This window comes from Gadus morhua, chromosome 15 (genome assembly GCF_902167405.1).
Source record: "Gadus morhua chromosome 15, gadMor3.0, whole genome shotgun sequence".
Lineage (NCBI taxonomy): Eukaryota > Metazoa > Chordata > Actinopteri > Gadiformes > Gadidae > Gadus > Gadus morhua.
The window spans coordinates 6,957,732-6,981,946 of record NC_044062.1 but is presented as its reverse complement, the minus strand read 5'-3'; the positions used below and the strand labels follow the sequence as shown (position 1 = coordinate 6,981,946).

Sequence of the window (24,215 nt, the reverse complement as noted above, 5' to 3'; positions counted from 1 at the left end):
GGGGGACTGGGGGACTGGGGTTAGGGGCGGTGTCCTAAATATACGCCCTGCTAAGCCCTTTGAGGCTGTAACTGTGATTAAGCGCGATGCGAATAAAGTTGGATAGAGTTGAATGGAGGGAGACCTGACTGAGGTGCTTGGGCTGCGTGTGTTCGTCTCTCAGGTTCACCAGGAGGTGCATCAGCGTCGCTCCCTCCGTCGAGACGGCAGGCGAGCTGCTCCTGGGTAACACACACACACACACGTACACAAGCGCACACACACATACGCAACTCCACGCAAACCGATTTCCGCACCCTCACACACAAACAAACACACACGAGCAAAACCATGCAAAAAGCACACACGCAAAAACACACACACACACACACGCCCACAGACAAAGACACACACACACACACACACACACACACACACACACACACACACACACACACACACACACACACACACACACACAGAGACAGTTCTCCTGAAATCGTAATAGCTTCACCTTCACTCGCTAGACAACAATAACAACAGTTTCTAGTCATTCACCCCAGACTCCAGCATTGTGTTTCCCACTCATTTCCTGTGTTTTTTCTCCCTCCCTTTGTATTACAACAACAATCACTGCCACACACGGCCACCACTGATGCTCCCGCTGCGAGAAAGGCTTTGCAGTCGAGTGTCTCACTGACCTTTCCCTTTTGTATTCCAGGGAAGTCAGGGATGTACTTTGTGGAGGACAACGCCACGGATGCACACGACAGCCAGGTAACGCCAGGGGAGAGAGGGAGTGAGGGAGGGAGTGAGGGGGTGAGGGAGGGTGCACCACCCTAGGGAGGTCGATGATGCATTGGCGGGCGGAACTGTCCCCGATTGACCTCTCTGAGTGCCGTGCTTGTGCTGATGTGTGCCTTCTGTGTGTGCCTGCGTGTGCGTGTGCATGCGTGTGTGTGCGTGTGCATGCGTGTGTGCCCGCATGTGTGCGTGTGCCTGTGCGCGTGTTTGTTTGTGTGTGTGGACAGAGCCCTCATTCTGAGCTGGAGGCCGCCTCCTTCTCCTGGACCTACGAGGAGATCAAGGAGGTGCACAAGCGCTGGTGGCAGCTCCGGGACAACGCCGTGGAGATCTTCCTCACCAACGGGCGCACCCTGCTGCTGGCCTTTGACACCACAAAGGTCAGGGGCTTCTCTCGTCTCTCACCGTGCCTGGGGAGTGTATCCACAAAAATGATCTATATCGAACGCCCACACACTGGCTCAGAGGGGGACGATGAGATTTGGTCGTCTCACAATCACCACCGTTTAATCTGCGGTTTTATTGGCGGCGGCTCCATCTTGGAACCCCTTTGATGTGCGAACGCTTTTCTGAACTTGATTGGCCACGTCGATCGCACAATGGATTTGTCCGTGCCTTTTTGAAGTCTTTAAACAATCAATCTCAATTCTTCTCTCTCGCTCACTCACTCACTCACTCACGCACTCACTCACTCACTCACTCACTCACTCACTCACTACACACACACACACACACACACACACACACACACACAACACACACACACACACACACACACACACACACACACACACACACACACACACACACACACACACACACACACACACACGCATCGCTCTACTGGCAAAAGAGCGACGTTAGCAACGCTACTCTCTTGTGTCGACCGCGGACGTCTGAAACATAATAATACTAAATCAGGGTAAACACTCCATTACGTTATTTAACCCTCCAGTTCCGCGACGACGTGTACCACAACATCCTGACCTCTGACCTCCCCAACCTGCTGGAGCACGGCAACATCAGCGCGCTGACCCAGCTGTGGGGCTCGGGGCAGATCTCCAACTTTGAGTACCTGACGCACCTCAACAAGCACGCTGGGCGCTCCTTCAACGACCTCATGCAGTACCCCGTGTTCCCCTTCATCCTGCGCGACTACATCAGCGAGACCCTGGACCTGCAGGAGCCCGGCATCTACAGGTCAGTGATGGGGGGGGGGGGGGGGGTTTGAATGATCGTACATAACAAACTCTGTAGGTGGCGTAGAATTAAAAGCTGGGTCACGTTTTGAGCTACACACTTTTCCCCATCTAGTCACGACTGGGTTTTTGGATTGTCGGTGCCGTTGGTGTAGTAAACGATTGTTAATGCTACTTTAACAGCGGAGTCACAGAGAAGGTAGGACGGCTGGGGGTGAGTGTCTGTTAGCAGCAGGTTGTGGATGCTAGGTGTTCCACTCCCAGCCACAGGGCATTCCTTGGGCAAGAAGACTCACCGACCCGCTGGTCAATTGAATGCGTCTCACTTTGACTTTGGATGAAAGTTGTCATTAATAAATGAATAATTCTCTTTTTAATGCATCTCTAAAAGAGTGCACGTTACTGGTGATTCTATCAAAGGTAGGGTAGGCAAGAGTAAGCTAGATTTTGAAATCATCTAACTGAAATAATACAAAACACGTGGCTGGCTGGCTAGCTATAGCAATGGGTCTGCCACGCCTTGTGGAAGATTACGGTCATGCGCAATTAGTGCGTGCAAGACGACAGGACGACAAATCTTCTCATTTCATTCAGAGCATTTCATAATTTTGCTGTCAGGAAATAAAGAGAATTATAAAAAATTGACCAAAAAACGCTTCCTAAATAAATTGCCTACCTTTACTTAAATTATATTGTTCTCCTCTAAATTCCCCAAACTATTCTCTTTAACATGGAACAAATGTGGATTTAGTTGCTGTTCGGCTGCCACCGAGTAAATCAAGCGTCCTTTAGTGGGAGCGATGGTTTCAGTGGCGTCTTGGTTGCAGCGTTCCCAGATGGTCTCTCCGTGACACCAGAGGAAGTGCGCTGCGGCTTCATGAAGAAACAGATGCTTCGCCATAATGTTGTTATGAGCAGTGATGCCTGCGCATCAACAGCTCCATCACGGTACTTTGTTTCCCCGTTTAGCAAACAGAACCTCCGCACTGAGTCGGATGCTTTTTAATTCGGTGGGTGTCACTTCATTTGACTTTCCCAGACTGTGATGATGAATTGCGTCGACCGCGGCTCCTTGGCTGCAAGACAAGAGCGAGCGTGAATGTGAATGTTTACAGCCGGCTTGGTTCTCATTGATAAGTTAAACACGATCCAGAAGATTAATGGTAGGACCTCATCATCATCTCTCTGAGCCATCCGTCTCCCTCTGGGTAGCAGACGCTTCACAGCAAGGGTGGGACAAAATATTGATACGGCGATATATCATCGCCCTTCTACGTTTGATACGAGAATCGATACACTGCCGGCAAATATATACATATTATTTTCTTATTTATTTTTTAAGACGAGTAACAGAAAAACTCAGTTTGGACCATGAATAAATAGGGTATTTTTGTATTCATCGTTAGACATATATCGTGATGTATTGTTATAAGTATGTCTAACAATATATTGATTAATGCAGAATCGCTCTATCGCGATATCATCGGTATCGTGTACTATGTATCGCATATCGTATCGTATAGTGAGGTACCCTGTGATTCCCAGCCCTACTACACAACGGACTCACGCCTTCAGCAGCGTTCTGTCAGAGCCTGTAACGCTCTTCGTCCATCTAGACGTCTAGTCGTGCCGAGGCAGAGTCGAGGGTCGCCACTGATCCACATGTGGATTTGTGCACCTGAGGGGAAACGGTTCGATTTTGTTTGAAGTCCAGTTTTGCACAGTATCATGACTCTTTATCTTACTGTTGATCATACAGAAACCTCAACAAACCCATCGCCGTGCAGTCCAAGGAGAAAGAGGACCGATACGTTGACAACTACAAGGTGATTCACCACTGTGTGTGTGTGTGTGTGTGTGTGTGTGTGTGTGTGTGTGTGTGTGTGTGTGTGTGTGTGTGTGTGTGTGTGTGTGTGTGTGTGTGTGTGTGTGTGTGTGTGCGTCTGCGTGGTGTGTGTGCACACTCGTGTTTGAATATGTGTGTGTCTGCATCCTTGCCTGTGTGTGTGTGTTCACACTCTTGTGTGTGTGTGTCTGCCTCAGTACCTGGAGGAGGAGTACAAGAAGGGGATCCGTGAGGACGACCCCATGCCCCCGGTGCAGCCCTACCACTACGGCTCCCACTACTCCAACAGCGGCACCGTGCTCCACTTCATGGTGCGCATGCCCCCCTTCACCAAGATGTTCCTGGCCTACCAGGGTGAGTCCACCACCACCAACACCACCACCACTGTCACCACCACCCCCAGCACCACTGTCACCACCCCCCCCAGCACCACTGTCTCCACCCCCACCACCACGTCCACCCTTAGCCCCTACCACCACCAGCACCACCCCCAGCACTACCCTCCACCACCACCAACACCTCCTCCCACCACCACCATAAGCCTCCACTACCACCAAACCCCAATATCCACCAGCACCACTAGCACTGCCGCCACCACACCACCACCACCCCCTACCACCACCACCACCACCCCCTACCACCGCCACCACCACCACCCCCACCACCCACCCCCACCACCACCCACCACCCCCCCCCCCCCCCCCCCCCCCCCCCCCCACCCCACCCACCAGCAAACAATCACCACCATTAATAAGCAGTTTCTTCGACGAGACTGGAAAAAACGGTCCATGCCCGTCGTCATGCCGACGGCTCCTTCTTGGAACCCCTTTGATGTGCGAAAGGTTTTCTTCACTCATTTAGTAACGTTTAGTTTCACGGAGTAGCTGACCTTTTTGATTAGCCACGTCTATCTACAATGGATTTGTCTTCGCCCTTTTTGAAGTCTTTAAACAATTACCCTCCCTCCCTCCCTCCCTCCCTTCCTCCCCCCCTCCCTCCCCCCTCCCCCCCCTCCCTCCCTCCCTCCCTCCCTCCCTCCCCCCCTCCCTCCCTCCCTCCCTCCCCCCTCCCCACTCCCCCCCTCCCTCCCCACACCACACCCCTTCCTCTCTGACTGGCTGCTCACATCCTCGCGCCCGTTCCCTCTCCACCCCCGTCCATTCTCCACCGCCCCTTCATCTCTGCCCCCTCTGATCCTCTGAAGGGCTGCGTCTCTTTATGTGCTCCTGAAACCCCCGCGCGCTCACGGCTCCCTGGGCGATAAAAGGAGGGCTTTGTGGGAGGCATTTAAAAGAGCGTTGAGGGGGCTTGTTTGTAATGAAGTGTGTCTTTGGCCCCGCCTCCTCCCCCAGACCAGAGCTTTGATATCCCCGACCGCACCTTCCACTCCATGAACACCACCTGGCGCCTGTCCTCCTTCGAGTCCATGACCGACGTCAAGGAGCTCATCCCCGAGTTCTTCTACCTGCCCGAGTTCCTGGTCAACCGAGAAGGTAGGGGGCCGAGGGAGGCGGGGTCAAGGAGAAGGTAGGGGGCGGGGTTACAGAAGGTAGGGGGGGGGGTCACAGAGAAGGTAGGAGAGCTAGGGGGGCGGGGTCAAGGAGAAGGTAGGGGGCGGGGTCACAGAAGGTAGGAGACAGGGGGGCGGGGTCAAGGAGAAGGTAGGGGGCGGGGTCACAGAAGGTAGGAGACATGGGGGGTTGGGGTCACAGAGAAGGTAGGAGACAGGGGGACGGGGTCAAGGAGAAGGTAGGGGGCGGGGTCACAGAAGGTAGGAGACATGGGGGGTTGGGGTCACAGAGAAGGTAGGTAGACAGGTGGGGGGGCTTGTTGACTGAGGGGGTGACTGAGAAAGAGGGAAGGTAGCGTTTACCCATGTAAGGTCATAAGCGCCGGTGAAGAGGGCAAGGCGAGTTTGTCAGTTCGGCCAGTTTAGATGATTCTAAAGGAGAGTCCATATATGGTCATGTATTCAAATGTGTAATTACGGCGAAGCCCGTACACCAATTAGTACACTTTTACATTAAGGGCATTTAGCAGACGCTTTTATCCAAAGCGACCCACAATAAGTACATTTGTCTCCGAGACAAACCCCCGCCTCCACCCTGACCCTTGACCCCCTCTCCTCTCCCCCCTCCTCCCCCCTCCTCCCCCCCTCCCAGGGTTCGACTTCGGCGTGCGTCAGAACAGCGAGCGCGTGAACCACGTGAACCTGCCGCCCTGGGCGCGCAACGACCCGCGGCTCTTCGTGCTGATCCACCGCCAGGCGCTGGAGTCGGACCAGGTGTCCCACACGCTGTGCCAGTGGATCGACCTGGTGTTCGGCCTCAAGCAGAAGGGCCGCGCCGCCGTGCACGCCATCAACGTCTTCCACCCCGCCGTACGTGGGGGAGGGTGGCCTGGTGACGGGGCGGGGGGGGGTAGCACTGGGCGGGTAATAATATAAATAATAAATCAGTCTTGTATAGCGCATTTTTAGGACCCAATGCGCTTCAGAACCAAAAAATTAAATAAAGTAAAAGGGCTCCAAAAAAAAATATATATATATATATAAATAGAGTAGGTGGTATAGTGATGGTAGACGGGACGTCGGGGTATTCTGGACATTTTGAAACAATGGCTGCCTTGGATCAAAGTGTAGTGAAGTACAAAATGGAATAGAAGGAACAATAATTCAGTCTGATCTTTAGATAGCTATATTATTACCTTGTGATAAACGTATCGCTCTTTAGTATATTTGTACTTTATGTTTAATTCTATTTCGTTTTTGTCTTGCGTTTTACTCTTTCTAGAATGTTCTGCCCTAAATGGTTAGTTAGCGGTAGCTAGTAGTTAGCGGTGACTAGTCATAAGAATGTCACCTGCCAGTCTAAGTCTGTGTTGTTCTGTGAGTCTCAACAAAATAGATGAATAAACCTAATAACCCAGGCATCTACCTGCTTGATAATCCGTAATCACGATTAAATTATCCTAGTAATCCATTCAGGGTAAAAACAACAACAACAACAACAATACAACTGAATAGTTGTATTGGATGGTGACCCACTCGCTTGTATGCATATGACAGATAATAAGAGGTATGATAGGATGATAAGATGAAATATAATGTGATGAGGTATGATATGATGTATAATAGGACGATAATATGACATTTAATATTATGTATAACATAATGAACTATAATAGGAAGCATAAAAAGATCATAATATCATGTATAATAGAATCATAGTATGATGTATAACCTGAGGATGTTGTGGACCCCCCCCGGCTCCCCCAGACCTACTTCGGGATGGACGTGTCTGCGGTGGAGGACCCGGTGCAGCGGCGAGCCCTGGAGACCATGATCAAGACGTACGGCCAGACCCCCCGGCAGCTGTTCAGCGGGACCCACGTGGGCCGGGCGGGGGGGCCCCGGCTCCTGATGGACGGCGAGCTGCCCAACGCCGTGGGGCTGTTGGTGCAGCTCGCCTTCAGGGAGAACCGCGAGCAGGCCAAGGAGATCGTCTACCCGGTACGGGGGGTGTGTGTCTGTGTGTGTGTGAACCTCTCACTCTGTGTGTGTGTGCGTGTGTGTGTGTGTGTGTGTGTGTGTGTGTGTGTGTGTGTGTGTGTGAACCTCTCTGTGTGTGTGTGTGTGTGTGTGTGTGTGTGTGTGTGAACCTCTCTGTGTGTGTGTGTGAACCTCTCTGTGTGTGTGTGTGAACCTCTCTGTGTGTGTGTGTGTGTGTGTGTGTGTGTGTGTGTGATTGTGAACCTCTCTGTGTGTGTGTGTGTGTGTGTGTGTGTGTGTGTGTGTGTGTGTGTGTGTGAACCTCTCTGTGTGTGTGTGTGTGTGTGTGAACCTCTCTCTCTGTGCGTGTGTGTGTGTGTGTGAACCTCTCTCTCTGTGCGTGTGTGTGTGTGTGTGTGTGTGTGTGTGAACCTCTCTGTGTGTGTGTGTGTGTGTGTGTGTGTGTGTGTGTGTGTGTGAACCTCTCTGTCTGTGTGTGTGTGTGTGTGTGTGTGTGTGTGCCTCTCTGTCTGTGTGTGTGTGTGTGCGTGTGTGTGTGCCTCTCTGTCTGTGTGTGTGTGTGTGTGTTTTTAAAGCTGGCCTATGCATTGAGCACCTTTTTTTTCATAATACCTTTTTTGGTATTATGAAAGACACCTGCCTTGATTGGTTGAACGTCAAAGAAGGCAATTGACGTTTTATTTCCGGAAAAAAACGGATACAATAGTCTATATTAATACATTTATGTTCTACTCTACATTTGACATGCTTTTACTTTGAAAGAAACATATCTGAAGACACAATCACCAGGCTGGGTCCTCCCCCGAGGACAGTAGTCCACACACACACAGTATGCACCCCTCTCACTGGCCCTGCCCCCCCCCCCCTCCTCCTCCTCAGAGCCCCCTCCCCTGGATCAAGGGGCTGAAGTGGGGGGAGTACGTGGGGTCCCCCAGCGCCCCGGACCCGGTGGTGTGCTTCAGCCAGCCCCACGGCGAGAGGTTCGGCTCCCTGCTGGCGCTGCCCACGCGGGCCATCTGCGGCCTGTCGCGCAAGTTCTGCCTCATGATGATCTACAGCAAGGAGCAAGGTAGGCTTCACCTCACCCTGGGGGCGGGGCCATCGTTGGGCTGCGCCGGGTTCAAGCATGCCGCGACGAGGTTGTGCCGAATCCCCTCTTACGCACTGATTGCATGTCGTACGTCCTGGCACTTAATGTACGCACTTATTGTATGTTGTACGTCCTCGCACTTAATGTACACACTTATTGTGTGTTGTTCGTCCTCGCACTTAATGTACGCACTTATTGCATGTTGTTCATCCTCGCACTTAATGTATGCACTTATTGCATGTTGTTCGTCCTATCACTTAATGTACACACCAATTGTATGTTGCAATCAAAAATAGTACTTAGCGTCTTGTAGCATTTTCTCCAAGCTATCTTTGTTGTATACAGGGAATGGGTTAGCCTAGTGATTACTAGTGCTTGGCACTAGTAATCGCATTACATTACCTTACTGCATTACATTACCTTACTGCATTACATTACCTTACTGCATTACATTACCTTACTGCATTACATTACATTACATTACCTTTCTGCACCGACAGCGATATATTTTTGTTTCTCTTTCTTCTGACAAATGTACTTATTGTAAGTCGCTTTGGATTAATTAAGTGTGTGTGTGTGTGTGTGTGTGTGTGTGTGTGTGTGTGTGTGTGTGTGTGTGTGTGTGTGTGTGTGTGTGTGTGTGTGTGTGTGTGTGTGTGTGTGCGTGCACAGGCGTGAGGAGCATGCACAGTACGGACATCCAGTGGTCGGCCATCCTGAGCTGGGGCTACGCTGACAACATGCTGCGACTGAAGAGCAAGCAGAGCGAGCCGCCCATCAACTTCATCCAGAGCTCCCAGCTGCACCAGGTAGGACTGGACACACACACACACACACAAACACACACACACACACACGCGCACACACACACACACACACACACACACACACACACACACACACACACACACACACAGGCAATCAAAACACACACACACACACAGGCAATCAAAACACACACACAAAGGCAATCAAAACACACACACAAAGGCAATCAAAACACACACACACACAGAGACACATACAATCACCACACACACGTAAAATCCACACACACAGGTACAATTCACACAAACGCATATAATCCACACTCACACACATTCCATTTACACATGCATACATACATACATACATACATACATATAATCCAAAAAACATACACACAGTTTTCAGTGTTTGTAACTGGAGGATTCCCACGGAAAGCAGCAGTGTGTGTCTCTTGCTTGCTCTCTCGATCTCCCTCTATTCTCTTTTTGTGTGTGCCTCTCTTGGTCGCTCTCTCGCTCGATTCTCTTTCTCTGTGCGTGTGTCTCTCTTGCTCGTTCTCTCTCTCCATCTCTCTCTCTCCCTCTCTTTCTCTATTATCTCCATTATTTATTTTTCTCTGTCCCTCTGTCCCTCTGTCCCTCTGTCCCTCTCTCTCTCTGTCCCTCTGTCTCTCTGTCTCTCTGTGTCTTTCTTTCTTTCTTTCAATTTTTTTTTTCTTTCTTTCTTTGTCTCTAAGGCCCAATCCCATTTCTACTCCTTACCCCTTCCCCCTTCAAAACAAGGGGTAAGGGAAGGGGTAGAAATGGGATTGGGCCTAACTCTCTCTCTCTCCCTACCAGGTGACGAGCTGTGCCTGGGTGCCGGACGGCTGTCAGCTCTTCACAGGTAGCAAGTGTGGAGTCATCACCGCCTACAGCAACCGCTTCACCAGCACAACGGTAGGTTGCTATGGCAACGGTCCGCCCACCCGCCCGCCCGCCCGCTACCTCTCCGGCAGCCCGCGAGCACGATTCTCCTCCCAGCCAATGGGATCGCCTCTCTGGTGTTTTCTGCCTGCGGTAACCAAAGTGGCAGAGCAGCATGGACGTTGTAGTTGGGCTGTCATCACTTTATGCCCTTCCCCTCGTGTTCAGTAATGATGATGAGGATGATGATACTTTATTCATCCCCTTGGGGAAATTCAGGGGGTCCAGTAGCTCACAAAGTCAGTCAACAGACGGAACAATTGACAAACTACTAAACGGGAAGACAGTAAAGGTCAATCAAATGGTCAAACTGTGAAAGTGTATCAGATAAGTCAATAAATAGTTAGCAATATTGCGCAGAATTTAAATTGCATATTAAAAAAACAGAGCCAGAGGTAAATATCACAGAATAGATAGATAGATAGATAGATAGATAGATAGATAGATAGATAGATAGATAGATAGATAGATAGATAGATAGATAGATAGATAGATACTTTAATAATCCCAGAGGGAAATTATTTTTGTCACGAACTCCAGATATACATAAATAAATAAATAAATATTAAGAATAAAATAAAAAATATAAAATATAACATATATATATCCATATCCATATATATACATATACATACACACACACATATATATATATATATATATATATATATATATATATATATATATATATATATATATATATATATATACATATATACATATATACATATACATATACATATACATATACAATTGCACATTGTCCAGTGTGTGTGGGGGTGGGTTTGGGGGGTAGAGAGAGGGATCGATGGGGGTAGAGAGAGAGGAAGATTCAGATTGAGATATTTAAATCAGAATGTCCTGCGAGATGCAGCAACACTTCTACAATATTTAGCCCTGCTATAGGTTGACTCTCAACCCCAGCCCCTTCCACCTCCACCTGAGCATCCACCCACCATCTATCCACCACCACTCCTCCTCCCCCTCTTCCTCCTCCCCCTCTTTCTCCTCCCCCTGTTCTGGCTTCATCACCCCAGTACAACGCTCAGGGTCATCCCAGCGGTGAATCACCTTTTATCACGTACAACGGCCCTGAAAACACACGTCACCAATCCGAGTCCTTGCTCAGGCCCGGAGCCGGGGCACAGCTTTCATTTCCCCCCCCCCCCCCCCCCCCCCCCCCCCCCTCCACCACCACCACCACCACCACCACCACCACCACCACCACCACCACCACCACCACCAGCAGAGTGTGAGCTGGTGCCGCTGTGGTGGCGGGTCTCTGCTTACAATGAGGGGGCCGAGGTTCAATCTGACGAAAGTCTAGCACCTCCCGAACACTACATCCAATAAAGGCACCGTCGTCGTGAGTGTTCAATTCAAACCGCGCACTATAACTCTCCAACGCTCTTCAGCGTTGGATGCGTGAGTCGCTCTGATTCAGTGTTAAGAGGGATGAAAGGAGAGCGTGCAGACCTAACAAACACGGTCTACGCTTTAGTAAACCTTTTGAAACCGAGATGGAACCGTTTGACTGAACGCTCTCTCTCTATCGCTGCTAAATCTGTGGATTTTGAGTTTTATTTATGGAAGCCTGTCTGTTGTTCTGACCTCTGGCTGACCTCTGGCTGACCTCTGGCTAACCTCTGGCCTGTTTGGGGCGGCATGAGTGTCGAGGTGTCCCTGAGCAAGACACACCTCACCCCGACTGCTCCCGACGAGCTGGCTGTCGCCTTGCGTGGCGGACTCCGCCGTCGGTGTGTGCATGTGTGCATGAATGGACCAATGTTAGGCACTAGTGTACAGTGCTTTGAGTGGCCGCTGGTTAGAAAAGCGCTGTGTGTCAATGCGGTCCGTTTGTTTTGTGGCGTCGCCCAGCCGTCGGAGATGGAGGTGGAGAGCCAGGTGCACCTGTACGGCCACACGGGCGAGGTGACGGGCCTGTTCGTCTGCAAACCCTACAGCATCCTCATCAGCGTCTCCCAGGACGGCACCTGCATCCTCTGGGACCTCAACAGGTAGACACACACCCCCTGTCTCTGTCTCTCTACCCTCTACCCTCACCTGTCTCTCTTCCCTGTCCTGTCTCTCTTCCCTGTCCTGTCTCTCTTCCCTGTCCTGTCTCTCTTCACTGGTCGGTCAATGAGGACAAAAGACACAAAAAACCTATCAAGGTGTTAGAGAAAAAGAGCTACCTGAATGCTAACGCTACGTAGCACTAACTGGTGTCTCCCCATGGCGCGGCTACAGGCTATGCTACGTCCAGAGCCTCACGGGCCACAAGAGTCCGGTGACGGCCGTGTCCGGCAGCGAAACCACCGGGGACATCGCCACGGTCTGCGACTCGGGTGAGAACACACTCACACACTCACACTCACACTCACACTCTCACACTCACTCACTCACTCACACACACCCTCTGACCCTCTGCCCCCCCCATCTAGTGGGCGGTGGCAGCGACCTGCGCCTGTGGACGGTGAACGGCGACCTGATTGGCCACGTCCACTGCCGGGAGATCATCTGCTCCGTGGCGTTCTCCAACCAGCCCGAGGGCGTGTCCGTCAACGTCATCGCCGGCGGCCTGGAGAACGGCGTCGTCAGGTAACCTTGTGTTTGTGTTTCTGCGTGTGTCTGTCACTGCGTGTGTGTTACTGTATGTGCGTGTGTGTGTGTGTCACTGTGTGTGTTGCTGTGCGTGTGTGTTTGTCCCTGTGTGTGTGTGTTCTTGGTATCACTGTTTGTGTACGTGCCAGTGTGTCCCTGTGTGTATCTGCATTTGTCACTGTGTGTGTGTGTGTGTGCGTGTGTTTCACTGTGTGTGCTTGTGAGTCACTGTGTGTGTGTCACTGTGTGTCTCAATGTGTGTTACTGTGTGTGTGTGTGTGTGCGTGCATGTGTTTAAACTGCGTGTTTCATGCAGTCCAGTCACTGTGTGTTTTTGTGTGTCGGGCGCCTCCAGGTTGTGGAGCACGTGGGATCTGAAGCCGGTGCGAGAGATCACCTTCCCCAAGTCCAGCAAACCCATCATCAGGTACCCCGGGCTCTCCGCTAACCCCCTATCTGCGTTATTACATGAAAGCACCGCAGAGACCACAGGCCAGAAATACAGAAATAGCCCAAATGACGTCATAACCAAAAGCATTAGGCTGACTGGAAAGATGCAGATCAGTGACCTGCATGAGGCCCGGGTCAGGAAGAGGGCAGGTAAAATAACTGCTGATAAGTCTCAACCTGCAAACAACATCTTTGAGCTGCTCCCTTTGAGTAGGCGCTACCATGCCATCAGGACATGGTCCTGACGCCACCAAAATAGCTTTTCACTAAGGCTATATCTCTCCTTAATCAATGACTACACCCCCCCCCCCCCCCTCCAAAAGGAGTCTGAATTGGACTATTTTATTTTATTATTCCTTATTTATAGAACTTTTTTTACATGTTTTACTAGAGCTATGTGCATTTTACTGTCTGTTTGTCTAGTTGTGTGTTAAGCACCGGATGCGAAGGTTAAATTCCTGTGCGTCCATTGATGCATTTTGCGATTAAAAGCGATTCTGATTCAGATTTCTCAAATGACGCCCAAAGAAAAGACGCGGTCGCTGAATTCAACCCCGCACGTTTATTTTGTGATAATTTCAAAATCCCTGCCAAAGTCACATCACCCGTTGACCAATCTAAACCAATCAGAAACCAGGCAGTACAACAGACACCCCCTCTCCCTTTTGAGGCCCGATCAACACACACTCCTTGAGCGTCGAGGTGACACCTGAGCAAGCCACCTCACCCTAACTGCTCCCGACGAGCGGGCTGTCGCCTTGCATGGTCGACACATGCCGTCGGTGTGTGAACACGTTTACTACACGCTCTGGATAGAAGTGTCTCTGGCTCCAACCCCTTGCCCCTCTCTCTCCTCCAGCCTGACGTACTCCTGCGACGGCCACCACCTGTACACGGCCAACAGCGAGGGCACGGTGATGGCCTGGTGCCGGCGGGACCAGCAGCGCATGAAGCTGCCCATGTTCTACTCCTTCCTCAGCAGCTACGCCGCGGGCTGAGCTCCCCTCGCCACCGCTGCAACTCTCCACCACCACCACCACCACCACCACTACTACGACTACTGCTCCTGCTGCAGCAGCTGTCCCATGCACGCCGCTCTGGCCCCGCCCCCTGTCCCCCTCCCCCCCCCCCCTTTGCATGCCCCACCCCCCCTTTCGCGTTCCGTCAGTCCTCCTCCTCTTCCTCGTCTCGGGGAGAGGGTGTATGCGGTACGGGACGCGGACTCCCGATCGAAGCTGAAGCCATCGCTGGTCCGACACTAACTCTGTTCCAGAGCTACGGCCGACAGAGGGCCCTGATGGCGGTCGTATTACACATGTAGATATAATTTATAGAGCGCCAGGAACGAGGGGTGGAGTGAGGCTTCGGTCCAGGGCAGCGGCCGATCCCCCGAACCTCCACCGGCGTCGCCGCCCTGATATGTCCGTCTCAGTGTGGCGTTTTGAGTCGCACCGAGGCGGGCCAACTCTTGTCACTTTCGGTCCCTCCGATCGATGGCGTTGACTGTCGCCCGTCTCGAGGAAGCTGCTACTGGGAGGGTCAGAGCGTGCCGTAGTCTGGATGCTCTCCCCGCCCTCTCCCCGCCCCACACTCATACAGCCGCCACCTTGCCATCGTGGGGTCGCTGGGACCGGCCTGTGTAGTGGCACTGGGACCCGTCTTGGGTGAATCGAGGCTGCGGCGGAGAGACTGTGGATCGAGGCAAGCCCTGACTGGAGGGGGCTGCCCTGGAAGGAGTGGGACGGTGGCCTTCTCAAGGCCGAACACTATAGCTTTATATATATATATATCTTTGTATCTGTGTACATAGATGGAGATATGTATATGTGTAGGTATACACACCAGCCAGGGGCCGGAAGATATGCGTTTTGTTTGCGTTGTTCCTTGTGTTTTTTCGGACTGTTTCGCATGTTGGAAAGTTGATGACGATGATGATGTTGATGATGGTATGTGTGTGTGTGTGTGTGTGTGTGCGTGTCTATTTATGTGGTTGAGGTTTGCGGGTATGTGTGAGCACACTATGTGTCTTGTGTGTGTGTGTGTGTGTGTGTGTGTGTGTGTGTGTGTGTGTGCTTGCGTGTGCATGCACACCTTCAAACGGGGGGCGCTTTCTCCTTCTGCATTCCCGCGTCAGGCCTGCCTTGCTCCACCCTGACTCCTGTTGTCATACCTTCTGGTCCTCGTCCTGCTTCGGGCCGACGTAGCGCCTGCCTGAAGACGATGCACTCGCAAAACCAGCGTCGGACGCCGTTGTGGCGCGGTGTGGTCGCAGTGTGTGTGTGTGTGTGTGTGTATGTGCACCTGAACAGCGTAACACCAGGTTCATTAAAGGGGTGTGCTGAAGGCCTTCTCAAGGGGGGAGGGGGGTTTGGGTTTGAGCTGAGAGATGAGTAACTGGCTCTATTGAATGAGCCAATGGAAGATCACAGCTTACCAGGCTGACCCCCCCCCTCCCGCGTTGTGCTGTTCATTATCCACCCATACTGCTTACTATGTCTTCTTCATTTTTTTATTACAACGTGTTACAACTGCTCTCCAGTCGAGGCGGTAGAGTAATTGGAGCGCTGTCTTATCTGCGGAGTTGAAGCACAGTCAAACATCTCTACATTCCCCGGTGTCATTCCATCTCTGCACTTTGACTATTTGTTTTGTGGTTCTCTTGTTTTTCGTGTGTGAAATGGACGATTTTGAAGCACTTTTAACCGGACCGGGCCGCGGTCTGCTACTGACCGGCGATGTGGTGGGTACGTGAAGAACGGGATGGTATTTCAACGATACGGTCCGAGCAGAAATGCGATACAGCGGACCGATGGAAGACCGCGATGAAGTTTGTTATAACGTGCAACGGAAAAGTTACCGATAATAATTAACTTGATTATTTCTGGAACTGTATCCATAATTCGACCGTTTTCATCAGGACGAGTATTTAAATGTGTTTTGCCTTTTTGTGTTCAACTGAAGAAAGAATTTTGTATTGTGTTGCAATTCTAACTATGAATCAAATGAGTTACGAGAAAGGGAAAGTTCCTTAGCATTCCATGGTGTTGTCATGCCTTTTCTCCCTGTCTGTGTCGTCTTAACCTTTATCCCTGAAGAACCAGGCTGAACTCTTGTTACCTGCTCGCAGAGCTCAGGATCACAGGAGGCCATTTTGATGTTTATTTCTTTGTACGATGGCTCTACAGAAGTTTACAATGGCTTCACGCTGTCATGAACTACATTTCGCCTGCTGACACCCTTTCTACGACTGGCGGCTCTTGTGAACTATTGCACGTATGAGGTTGTTACGAATGTTGTGTTGAGAAAATGGAGGGCAAAAAATATACAATGAGAAGTGGAAAACTGAATAAGTCTGTTTTGTGTTTTGGATCGTTTTGTGTTTGGTTGCAGAAGATCTTATAAGAGCGCCTGGCTCCTCCAATACCCAGGTTGGATCTAAAATGGCCTGTTTCCAAATTAGCATCAACATTAAAAATCTGTTCTGAAGATTCAGCAATAAGAGAGGTCATGTTTTAGGTTTTTGAGTGATTCAATGATAAGAAAATTATAAATATAAACATATTGGAAACATTACACAACATGTCTGTTTTTGCTTTTAATAATAAAGCGAATTGTTCTTTGCCCTTCTGGTCAAGGTAGACTATTTTTATGTCAATAGGCAAATATTTTTGCCATCTATGACGGTAAAATTCGTAAAATTCCCTGGGCTATCAGGGAAAACAATGCTGTGGAAGCTGGCCCGCAATAAAATTGGGAGACCTCCAAATCTATAGCGTGTTCTGCCGGGATGGAGCCGAGAGATAGAGCTCGCTATTACACACATACACACCACCACACACGAACAAGGACTCACACACACGAAAACAGACACACACGAAAACCCACACGCACACACACAGATGTACACACAGAGTCGTACACACACATACACACACTGTACACAGGCTGCCGTTGGACCTCCAGGTTGATGCTTGGTTCCTGCCCCACATATTGGCTCGTCATCGAGAGATTCCCCCTGCTGCTGCGTGCGTAATACTCTCCAGGTCCGTCCGTGGTGCCTTCCAGGTCTGCCCATTCGGATTCCTCTCGCTAAACGGAATATGCGTGATTGCACGATTCGTTATAAGGCGAGGCACTGCTGAGCGCTGTCGGGGGAATCTCAGTCCACGCCGCGGATCGTTTTTTTTTGGATGAAAGCAACGTAAGCGGGATTGCCTTTTTTACCTCAGCCTTCTGCTCGTTTTGAACATTTGACAGCTCGGTTGGGTGGAGTCAATCCGGAATTCTTCACATTGGAATCGCTGGCACACACACACATTTCAGGTAGGTGGTGGCGCATTGCCTGCATTATCCCGCACGTAGATTCAGTCTTTCTGCGATGACTGAAATATCATCGATTTATCATTTTTCTGTTCCCCAAACAAGGCGTTTTAGAGGAGCGTGGGATGCATGTGTTTTGAGTGGTGCTGATGAGGGCCGCATCGTGTGTGATGGCTTTATGATGGAGCCGTGCAGGAGAACGCCTTGTTTAATGGAGAACACTGTACTGGGGAACAGGCCTGGTGGTCGCATGTCATGGAGCAGGCGACTGGGGGTTGACTAGGACAGCACCTATGGCCTGTGTAGTTAATTGGGAATGGAGCATAAAGGAGAAGGGCCTTGTGCTTTCAGTGGGGGATGTTCTGGTAAAGCTTGGATCCCTCTTGGTTTCATCATGGCCATTTCGGGGTGCGACCTGAGAGGGGGATTCCACTAAATACTGGTTTTACCCCTGCCCTGCCTAACCCCGTTTAATTAGACACGTTAAGGATTTAAGGTAGTGGGAATATGAACTAATCGGCCTGTTTGTATTAATGGTCATTTCTGGCCCCTTTTCGATCTGTGATGTTGTGCGAGGTTTGTTTCTTATAAATATCTAATAGGTTTTAATACCTAGAGGCTCGGAGTGGGGCTTACAAGCCTGCTTGTTTCAATGCATGAACAAACCGCACCTGTTTCCACAGATTATTCCGTTCTTCCTATACCTCAAAACGATGCACCCCCTATGGTATTAAACAGCACACTTTGGAGCTCCATTCATCTCCAGAATGAGCAATGAGTAAATAAATTGGTCCTCAGCCAGACTTTAGCGTGCAGCCTATGGGCTAAGCATACCTGCTGCCAGATCACCATTGTCACAGGTTCCAATCCCTACGTTTTTAAAATGCAAATCGATTGCTAAAAACAGAAGACAGGAAAACAGAACAACCACAACCATTTAGTGTTTCCTCTGTTGAGGCCTGTCCCATAAGAAGCAGGTCCACATTACTTCTCAAGTGGAGCGGATGAAATCATGAATGACGCTGATTCAATCCCTCTGGGAGATATTAATACAACCGGTGCGTATTTGTGTGTAACGCTACTGCTGCTTCTCCCTGCTGCCCTTAAAACCACAGCAAGGCAGCGAGGGGGAGAGGGGGGGTGTCGTGCTGGGGTTCCAAGGACCGGCATATTCATTAAAACAAATTAAAGGACCGGTAGTCAATTTGAATGCCTTAATTTTAAGATGCATCATTTTTAAACAAAGGATGTACGTGGCTTTATTTTTCGACATGGTTTATTTGTCATAGTTTATTTGTCAAATTCACAACAATTAAAGCAACAGAAATTACAGTCCTCTCAGGCTCCCTTCAACAATGCAATAATAAATAATAATACCATTTATAAGAAAAACACAAGAAAAGTAAAGTGAGACTTAAATAAACAAAAATAATAATAGAAAAAAAAAATTATCAGCTTTTTCTAGAAATATTTCAAGGAACGGTTCCACGGACCGGCCCCGTGCGGGAACCGGAGGTTGGGAATCACTGTGCTAGAGGGACCGATACGGGGATCTGCAGACGCTAGGGCCCACCCAGTGAAGATTGGGGGGGGGGGGGGGGAGGGGCGGGTGCTTCTTATCGTAACCGTGTTGTTTGTGTTGAACACGCCAGCAGCACCATGAAGGACTGCATCGTCAACAACAGCACAGCCAGCATCTCCCAAGCCAGGAAAGCGGTGGAACAGCTGAAGATGGAGGCCTGCATGGACCGGATAAAGGTAACCCACACCCCCTGTTCCACTCGTTGTGTCTCATGTGTTTATTTACATACATTAACATCGTTTAGCGGCTGCTCTTATCAAATGGATTTAAAGTAAATCCGAATACATGTAATTAACGAGTAGGTTAGAGGGGAGGCATATTGGATTAAGATTGACTACAAGTAGCCTATAGGATCCAATTTTATGCCCCACTGTAGTGAAATCATGCCTACCGAAGTGTAAACATATGCATTTGCACACATTGGATTATAGGCATTGGATTAGTAATAATGATCGTGCATAATGTGCCTCCTTCTTTGTTCTATAATGAAAGCCTAATAAATTTTTGTTTTGTCTGAGTTATATTTTCAGAAAACCCTTCAGGCACATTTGACTGCCAGTCAAACTGACTCCCAGACAGAAACAATTACTGCAAGAAGTTGAATTAGTGCCTTGAGTGTCTGACAAGCACAGATCACAAAGGCAATCCCTGCACTCTGTCAGAGCGGCCAGCATGAGTGTGTGTGTGTGTGTGTGTGTGTGTGTGTGTGTGTGTGTGTGTGTGTGTGTGTGTGTGTGTGTGTGTGTGTGTGTGTGTGTGTGTGTGTGTGTGTGTGTGTGTGTGTGTGTCTGTGTGTGTGTGTGTGTGTGTCTGTGTGTTTGTGTGTGTGCGCGTGATTGTGTGTGTTTGTGGGGGGGGGGGGGTTGGAATGACCGGTCCAATGGTGTACCGCATTCTGACAACAATATGCTTTTCATTGTGGGCGTTAATGAATGGGTCCAGTGACTGGGCACTGGTGAGTCCTGTGTCCTCAACCGGCCAGCAATCAATATTTCACAATCATGAGTTTCCGTTTCTGCAAATGTCAATATGTGCCTCTAATCTAAGACCTCTATTAATAAATCCACCGCAGACTGCCGCGCTCCTGTCCTTTACTTGCAGACCTCGCCTCGGCTCAACTTCTAGCTGAAATTGCATTTTTAGAGCACAGAGAGGCTCCCTAGGGGTTTAGTTTTTCTATTGTTTCGGGAAAAGCTGTGACCGTTTTTAAAGGTCTGTCTTCTCCTCAACGAGAAAGCTCCACATCTGCCCAGGGCAGGTTGGGCCCAGAGCCCTGGAGCTGCTGGGTTCGGCAGCGCCACAAATCACAGCTCTCCCTGCTCAGCAGTATCTGGCCTGCTCACAGCCGAGGAATGAGACCTCCTTCCTAACGATTGACGCATTAATGAAGACCATCGCAAAACACAAAGCTACCCGTTTTTTGGTATTATTGTCGATACATTTTTTTGTGGTTTTAGTTGCTAATGATACGGTCAGGCCAGATCGAAGAGTTATCACTAGTGTTATTACTAAGGAGTTTTTTATACATTAGTAAAACTGTTAAACATAACCTGCTTCAATTGGCATACATGGAAAACCATTCAGTGCATGCATTCATGGTCAGTTTTTAGCAGATTTAGCCAATATAGGATCACGTAGTATCAGCATTCGGACACATCAGGAAAATGTCTGTTATTTTTAAAGGTGCAGTATGTAAAGAATAATGGCGGAGGTAAAGTGGTCTTCATGGACAGATTATTTCCTATTCAATCAAGGCGACGCAAGAGGCCTGTACCCCTGATTGAGGCGTCACCCTATACTCCCTAATTGCTCAATAGGCCAACAGGATTGGGATGTGTGCTAATTAGCAGGGCTTTCCCTCCATCAGGGCCTGACTGTGTAATTACAGCTAGCTCCTCGCAGGCTAATGGCACTTGGTTCACTGCCACTCACACACTTACACACACTCACACATTCACACACTCTCCCCGGGGAAACAATGGCTTCACCGACTAGCATGATGGGTTCACTGGGCTAACTCCGCCATCATCCCCTTCCCTTGGACTTGGATGTTCACTACATGGTTTAAGGACCACGCCGGTCTGGGTGATCAAATGGCTTTAACCGTTCATCCTGCTGCCACTGAAACATCCGTCACCATTATCATTTGTCTTTGCAAATGTGAAACACTCTGAAGCCGAATCGAAGTGGGGTGATGAGTGATATTGCAATACGGATTTTTCAGTGAAGCAAGGGGAGACAGTTATGATGGTTTGATCACAGACCGGTTCTTAAAGGTCCCATATTATACCACCAGGGGTGTGTGTGTGCATCTGAGGTGTATTTCGGAGCAGGACTCTCCTAGATAAGGGATGTCACCTGTGTGTTCTCTGAGGTGGAGAAGCGCTGGAGGTCTGAAGCCTGGAGAGACACAGAACCAGGTTCTGTGATGATGACCCAGGGAGAGAGACCCTATAACGTCCTTTCATAATCAATCGCATTTATTTAATACATATAGTTAATTATTAGAGCTGTCAGTTAAACGCGTTATTAACGGCGTTAACGCAAACCAAATTTAACGGCGTTAAAAAAATTATCGCGCGATTAACGCAATTATTATTATTATTTTTTTTTTTTCAAAACAAAGAAGCAGTAGCCTGACTGCTATGTTCAAATGACATTTGTTCAAAGCAGTCGTTTAATTGCACTATAGGCTCTTTTTTTGTATCATCCTGTTTTGATCAGTATATGCCAATGTTGTTATCAATAAAAAATCATTTGCACAAGGCAAGCCGATGCACTTCACCATGTTGATAAGATAATTACAATGATAAGAATTATGGGACAAAAAAATCAAGGGATATTTAGCATAGAAAAACTATGACATTAATGCGATTAATCACGATTAAATATTTTAATCACTTGACAGCTCTATTAATTATATATCATTATATAAAACAAAACAACCATGCTGTACAGATGCATGGTTTCAATCAAGTAGCACAATCGTCTTTTGTACCTCACAAATGCCTCTGAAATTCACATAATAAGTCAAGAAAATATATTGCTGACAGTTCTCCAATCCTTGCCTTTCCACAGCAAGACATCTTCGCTAGGAAGTCTTACAAAACTCTCACCGCTCAGCAGCATAAAACTCTGACCTCAAATACCACCTCTGTTTTGTTGTCTAACCATCCTCTCCTCCCCCTTGTTGTCTTTCGCTCTCTCTGTCTGTCTCTCTCTCTGTCTGTCTCTCACTCTCTCTCTCTCTCTCTCTCTCTCTCTCTCTCTCTCTCTCTCTCTCTCTCTCTCTCTCTCTCTCTCTGTCTGTCTGTCTGTCTGTCTGTCTGTCTGTCTGTCTGTCTGTCTGTCTGTCTGTCTGTCTGTCTGTCTGTCTGTCTGTCTGTCTGTCTGTCTGTCTGTCTGTCTGTCTGTCTGTCTGTCTGTCTGTCTGTCTGTCTGTCTGTCTGTCTGTCTGTCTGTCTGTCTGTCTGTCTGTCTGTCTGTCTGTCTGTCTGTCTGTCTGTCTGTCTGTCTGTCTGTCTGTCTGTCTGTCTGTCTGTCTGTCTCTCTCTCTCTCTCTCTCTCTCTCTCTCTCTCTCTCTCTCTCTCTCTCTCTCTCTCTCTCTCTCTCTCTCTCTCTCTCTCTCTCTCTCTCTCTCTCTCTCTCTCTCTCTCTCTCTCTCTCTCTCACTCTCTCCCTCCCTCTCTCTCTCGCCCCCTCCCCTCCCCCTCCACCAGGTGTCCAAAGCAGCGGCCGACCTGATGGCGTACTGTGACGCCCACATACGCGATGACCCGCTCATCGTGCCCGTCCCCGCCTCTGAGAACCCCTTCAGGGAGAAGAAGTTCTTCTGCACCATCCTCTGATGCCCCTCCCCCGGCCCCGCCCACATCCCTGGCTCCGCCTTCTGCCTGTTAAAGAAACGTGTTCATGTTTTTGGGGCATGGCATTGCCTGGCTTCACCGTCTTCACCATAACGGAAGCTAATGACCTCTTTGGCGTTGGGTTGGCTCATTTTCTCCCTCCCTTCCCTTCCCCCCTCCCCCCCCCCCCCCCCCCCCCCCCCCCCCCCCCCCCCCCCCCCCCCCCCCCCCCCCCCCTTCCCCAGGCGGACACACTGTTGGTTGGTCAGATATGCCCCGCCCCTAACCCCCAACCCCGCCCCGCCCCCACGTGTTGCTGAAAGGTTAGGGAAAGGGGGATTCGGCTCCAAACTGGCAACCCAGTGAGCGTATTATGTCTTGTTCAATAGGTTTGTTTATTGCTTTGCTATTAGAGAACAGCCTTGCTCACAGTGCTTAATGAGATGAGACATGTTTTTTATTATGATGACTCTTATTATGATTATTATTATTATTATTAATATCGTGCTAGATCGTACATGCCTCAGGAAACAGACATGTCGCCCAGTGTTTTGGTTTATCGCCCACAAGCTTTATTATGCTTCATGGTCATGAACACATTTTTATCTTGCAAATAGTTATTTAACATTGTGTGAGTGTTATTTCCTCATTCAAGGCTAATTAAGTACAATGGAAATGAGATGAGGATTAAGTTTTACACTCAGCCTCACCCAGCTTTATAGATTATCCCATTCTCCCCGAAGGCTGTGAAACACATCAACCCTAGTGTGATAAATATGTCTGAGTAGGCCTATTAGGACACACATAGGTCACATTCAACAGCAAATCCATCATTAGGTTAATTGGTGGTGGTTAATTAAGAGGTATTACTGTGCTACGCACCAAAACACTAACAGTGATGTAGTCCAACTTTTCAATTTTCAGTTTTTTACTTCGTGTAGACCAATATACAATATTTTTTTCCGAATGTAATTTTCAGTTAATCCAGTATAGTCTTATCACGCTACATACGGTTAAGTACCAGTGTGGAGCCTTCTTGGTTTACTACTTCTCCGCCTTCTGGTTTGTGTTGTGGGCATGTTACCTGAGCGTGGCGGTCCGTGGGGCCGTGGCCGGGACCCTCAGAGGGCAGGGCACCGGGGCGGGAGCTCACAGCGCCCCCTAGCGTAGGCCTCTGCATGTTGCTGTCTGGAGCCCCGACAGCTCTTTTAGAGTGTACAGTATGTTACAGTGCCAATTTTTCTGTGAGAG

The 24,215-nt window shown here is 49.3% G+C and overlaps 2 protein-coding genes across 5 annotated transcripts in view; both read left to right on the top strand.

The window, feature by feature from the left end:
• Positions 1-16,850, top strand: part of lyst (lysosomal trafficking regulator) — a 68,075-nt gene extending 51,225 nt beyond the window's left edge. For all 3 annotated transcript variants that reach the window (XM_030378903.1, XM_030378902.1, XM_030378904.1), the window contains 17 exons: positions 164-225; positions 701-756; positions 1,011-1,163; positions 1,739-1,983; positions 3,742-3,808; positions 4,026-4,182; positions 5,181-5,321; positions 5,991-6,208; positions 7,106-7,339; positions 8,219-8,408; positions 9,102-9,238; positions 10,037-10,135; positions 12,041-12,180; positions 12,413-12,510; positions 12,607-12,763; positions 13,122-13,193; positions 14,076-16,850. In XM_030378903.1, the coding sequence (XP_030234763.1) occupies positions 164-225; positions 701-756; positions 1,011-1,163; positions 1,739-1,983; positions 3,742-3,808; positions 4,026-4,182; positions 5,181-5,321; positions 5,991-6,208; positions 7,106-7,339; positions 8,219-8,408; positions 9,102-9,238; positions 10,037-10,135; positions 12,041-12,180; positions 12,413-12,510; positions 12,607-12,763; positions 13,122-13,193; positions 14,076-14,214 (2,365 nt within the window). In that variant the 3' untranslated portion in view covers positions 14,215-16,850. The remainder of the gene's footprint in view (positions 1-163; positions 226-700; positions 757-1,010; positions 1,164-1,738; positions 1,984-3,741; positions 3,809-4,025; positions 4,183-5,180; positions 5,322-5,990; positions 6,209-7,105; positions 7,340-8,218; positions 8,409-9,101; positions 9,239-10,036; positions 10,136-12,040; positions 12,181-12,412; positions 12,511-12,606; positions 12,764-13,121; positions 13,194-14,075) is intronic.
• A 135-nt stretch (positions 16,851-16,985) lies between these two features.
• On the top strand, positions 16,986-23,146 carry gng4 (G protein subunit gamma 4). Of its 2 annotated transcripts, none has more exons than XM_030378906.1 (3): positions 16,986-17,539; positions 19,189-19,294; positions 22,839-23,146. In XM_030378906.1, the coding sequence occupies exons 2-3, from the start codon at positions 19,196-19,198 to the stop codon at positions 22,965-22,967; spliced, it is 228 nt and encodes a 75-aa protein (XP_030234766.1). In that variant the 5' UTR covers positions 16,986-17,539; positions 19,189-19,195; the 3' UTR covers positions 22,968-23,146. The 2 variants fall into 2 exon arrangements, with proteins under 2 accessions (XP_030234766.1, XP_030234765.1); XM_030378905.1 differs by having other exon boundaries at positions 17,000-17,539; positions 19,192-19,294.
• The last annotated feature ends 1,069 nt before the right edge of the window (positions 23,147-24,215 follow it).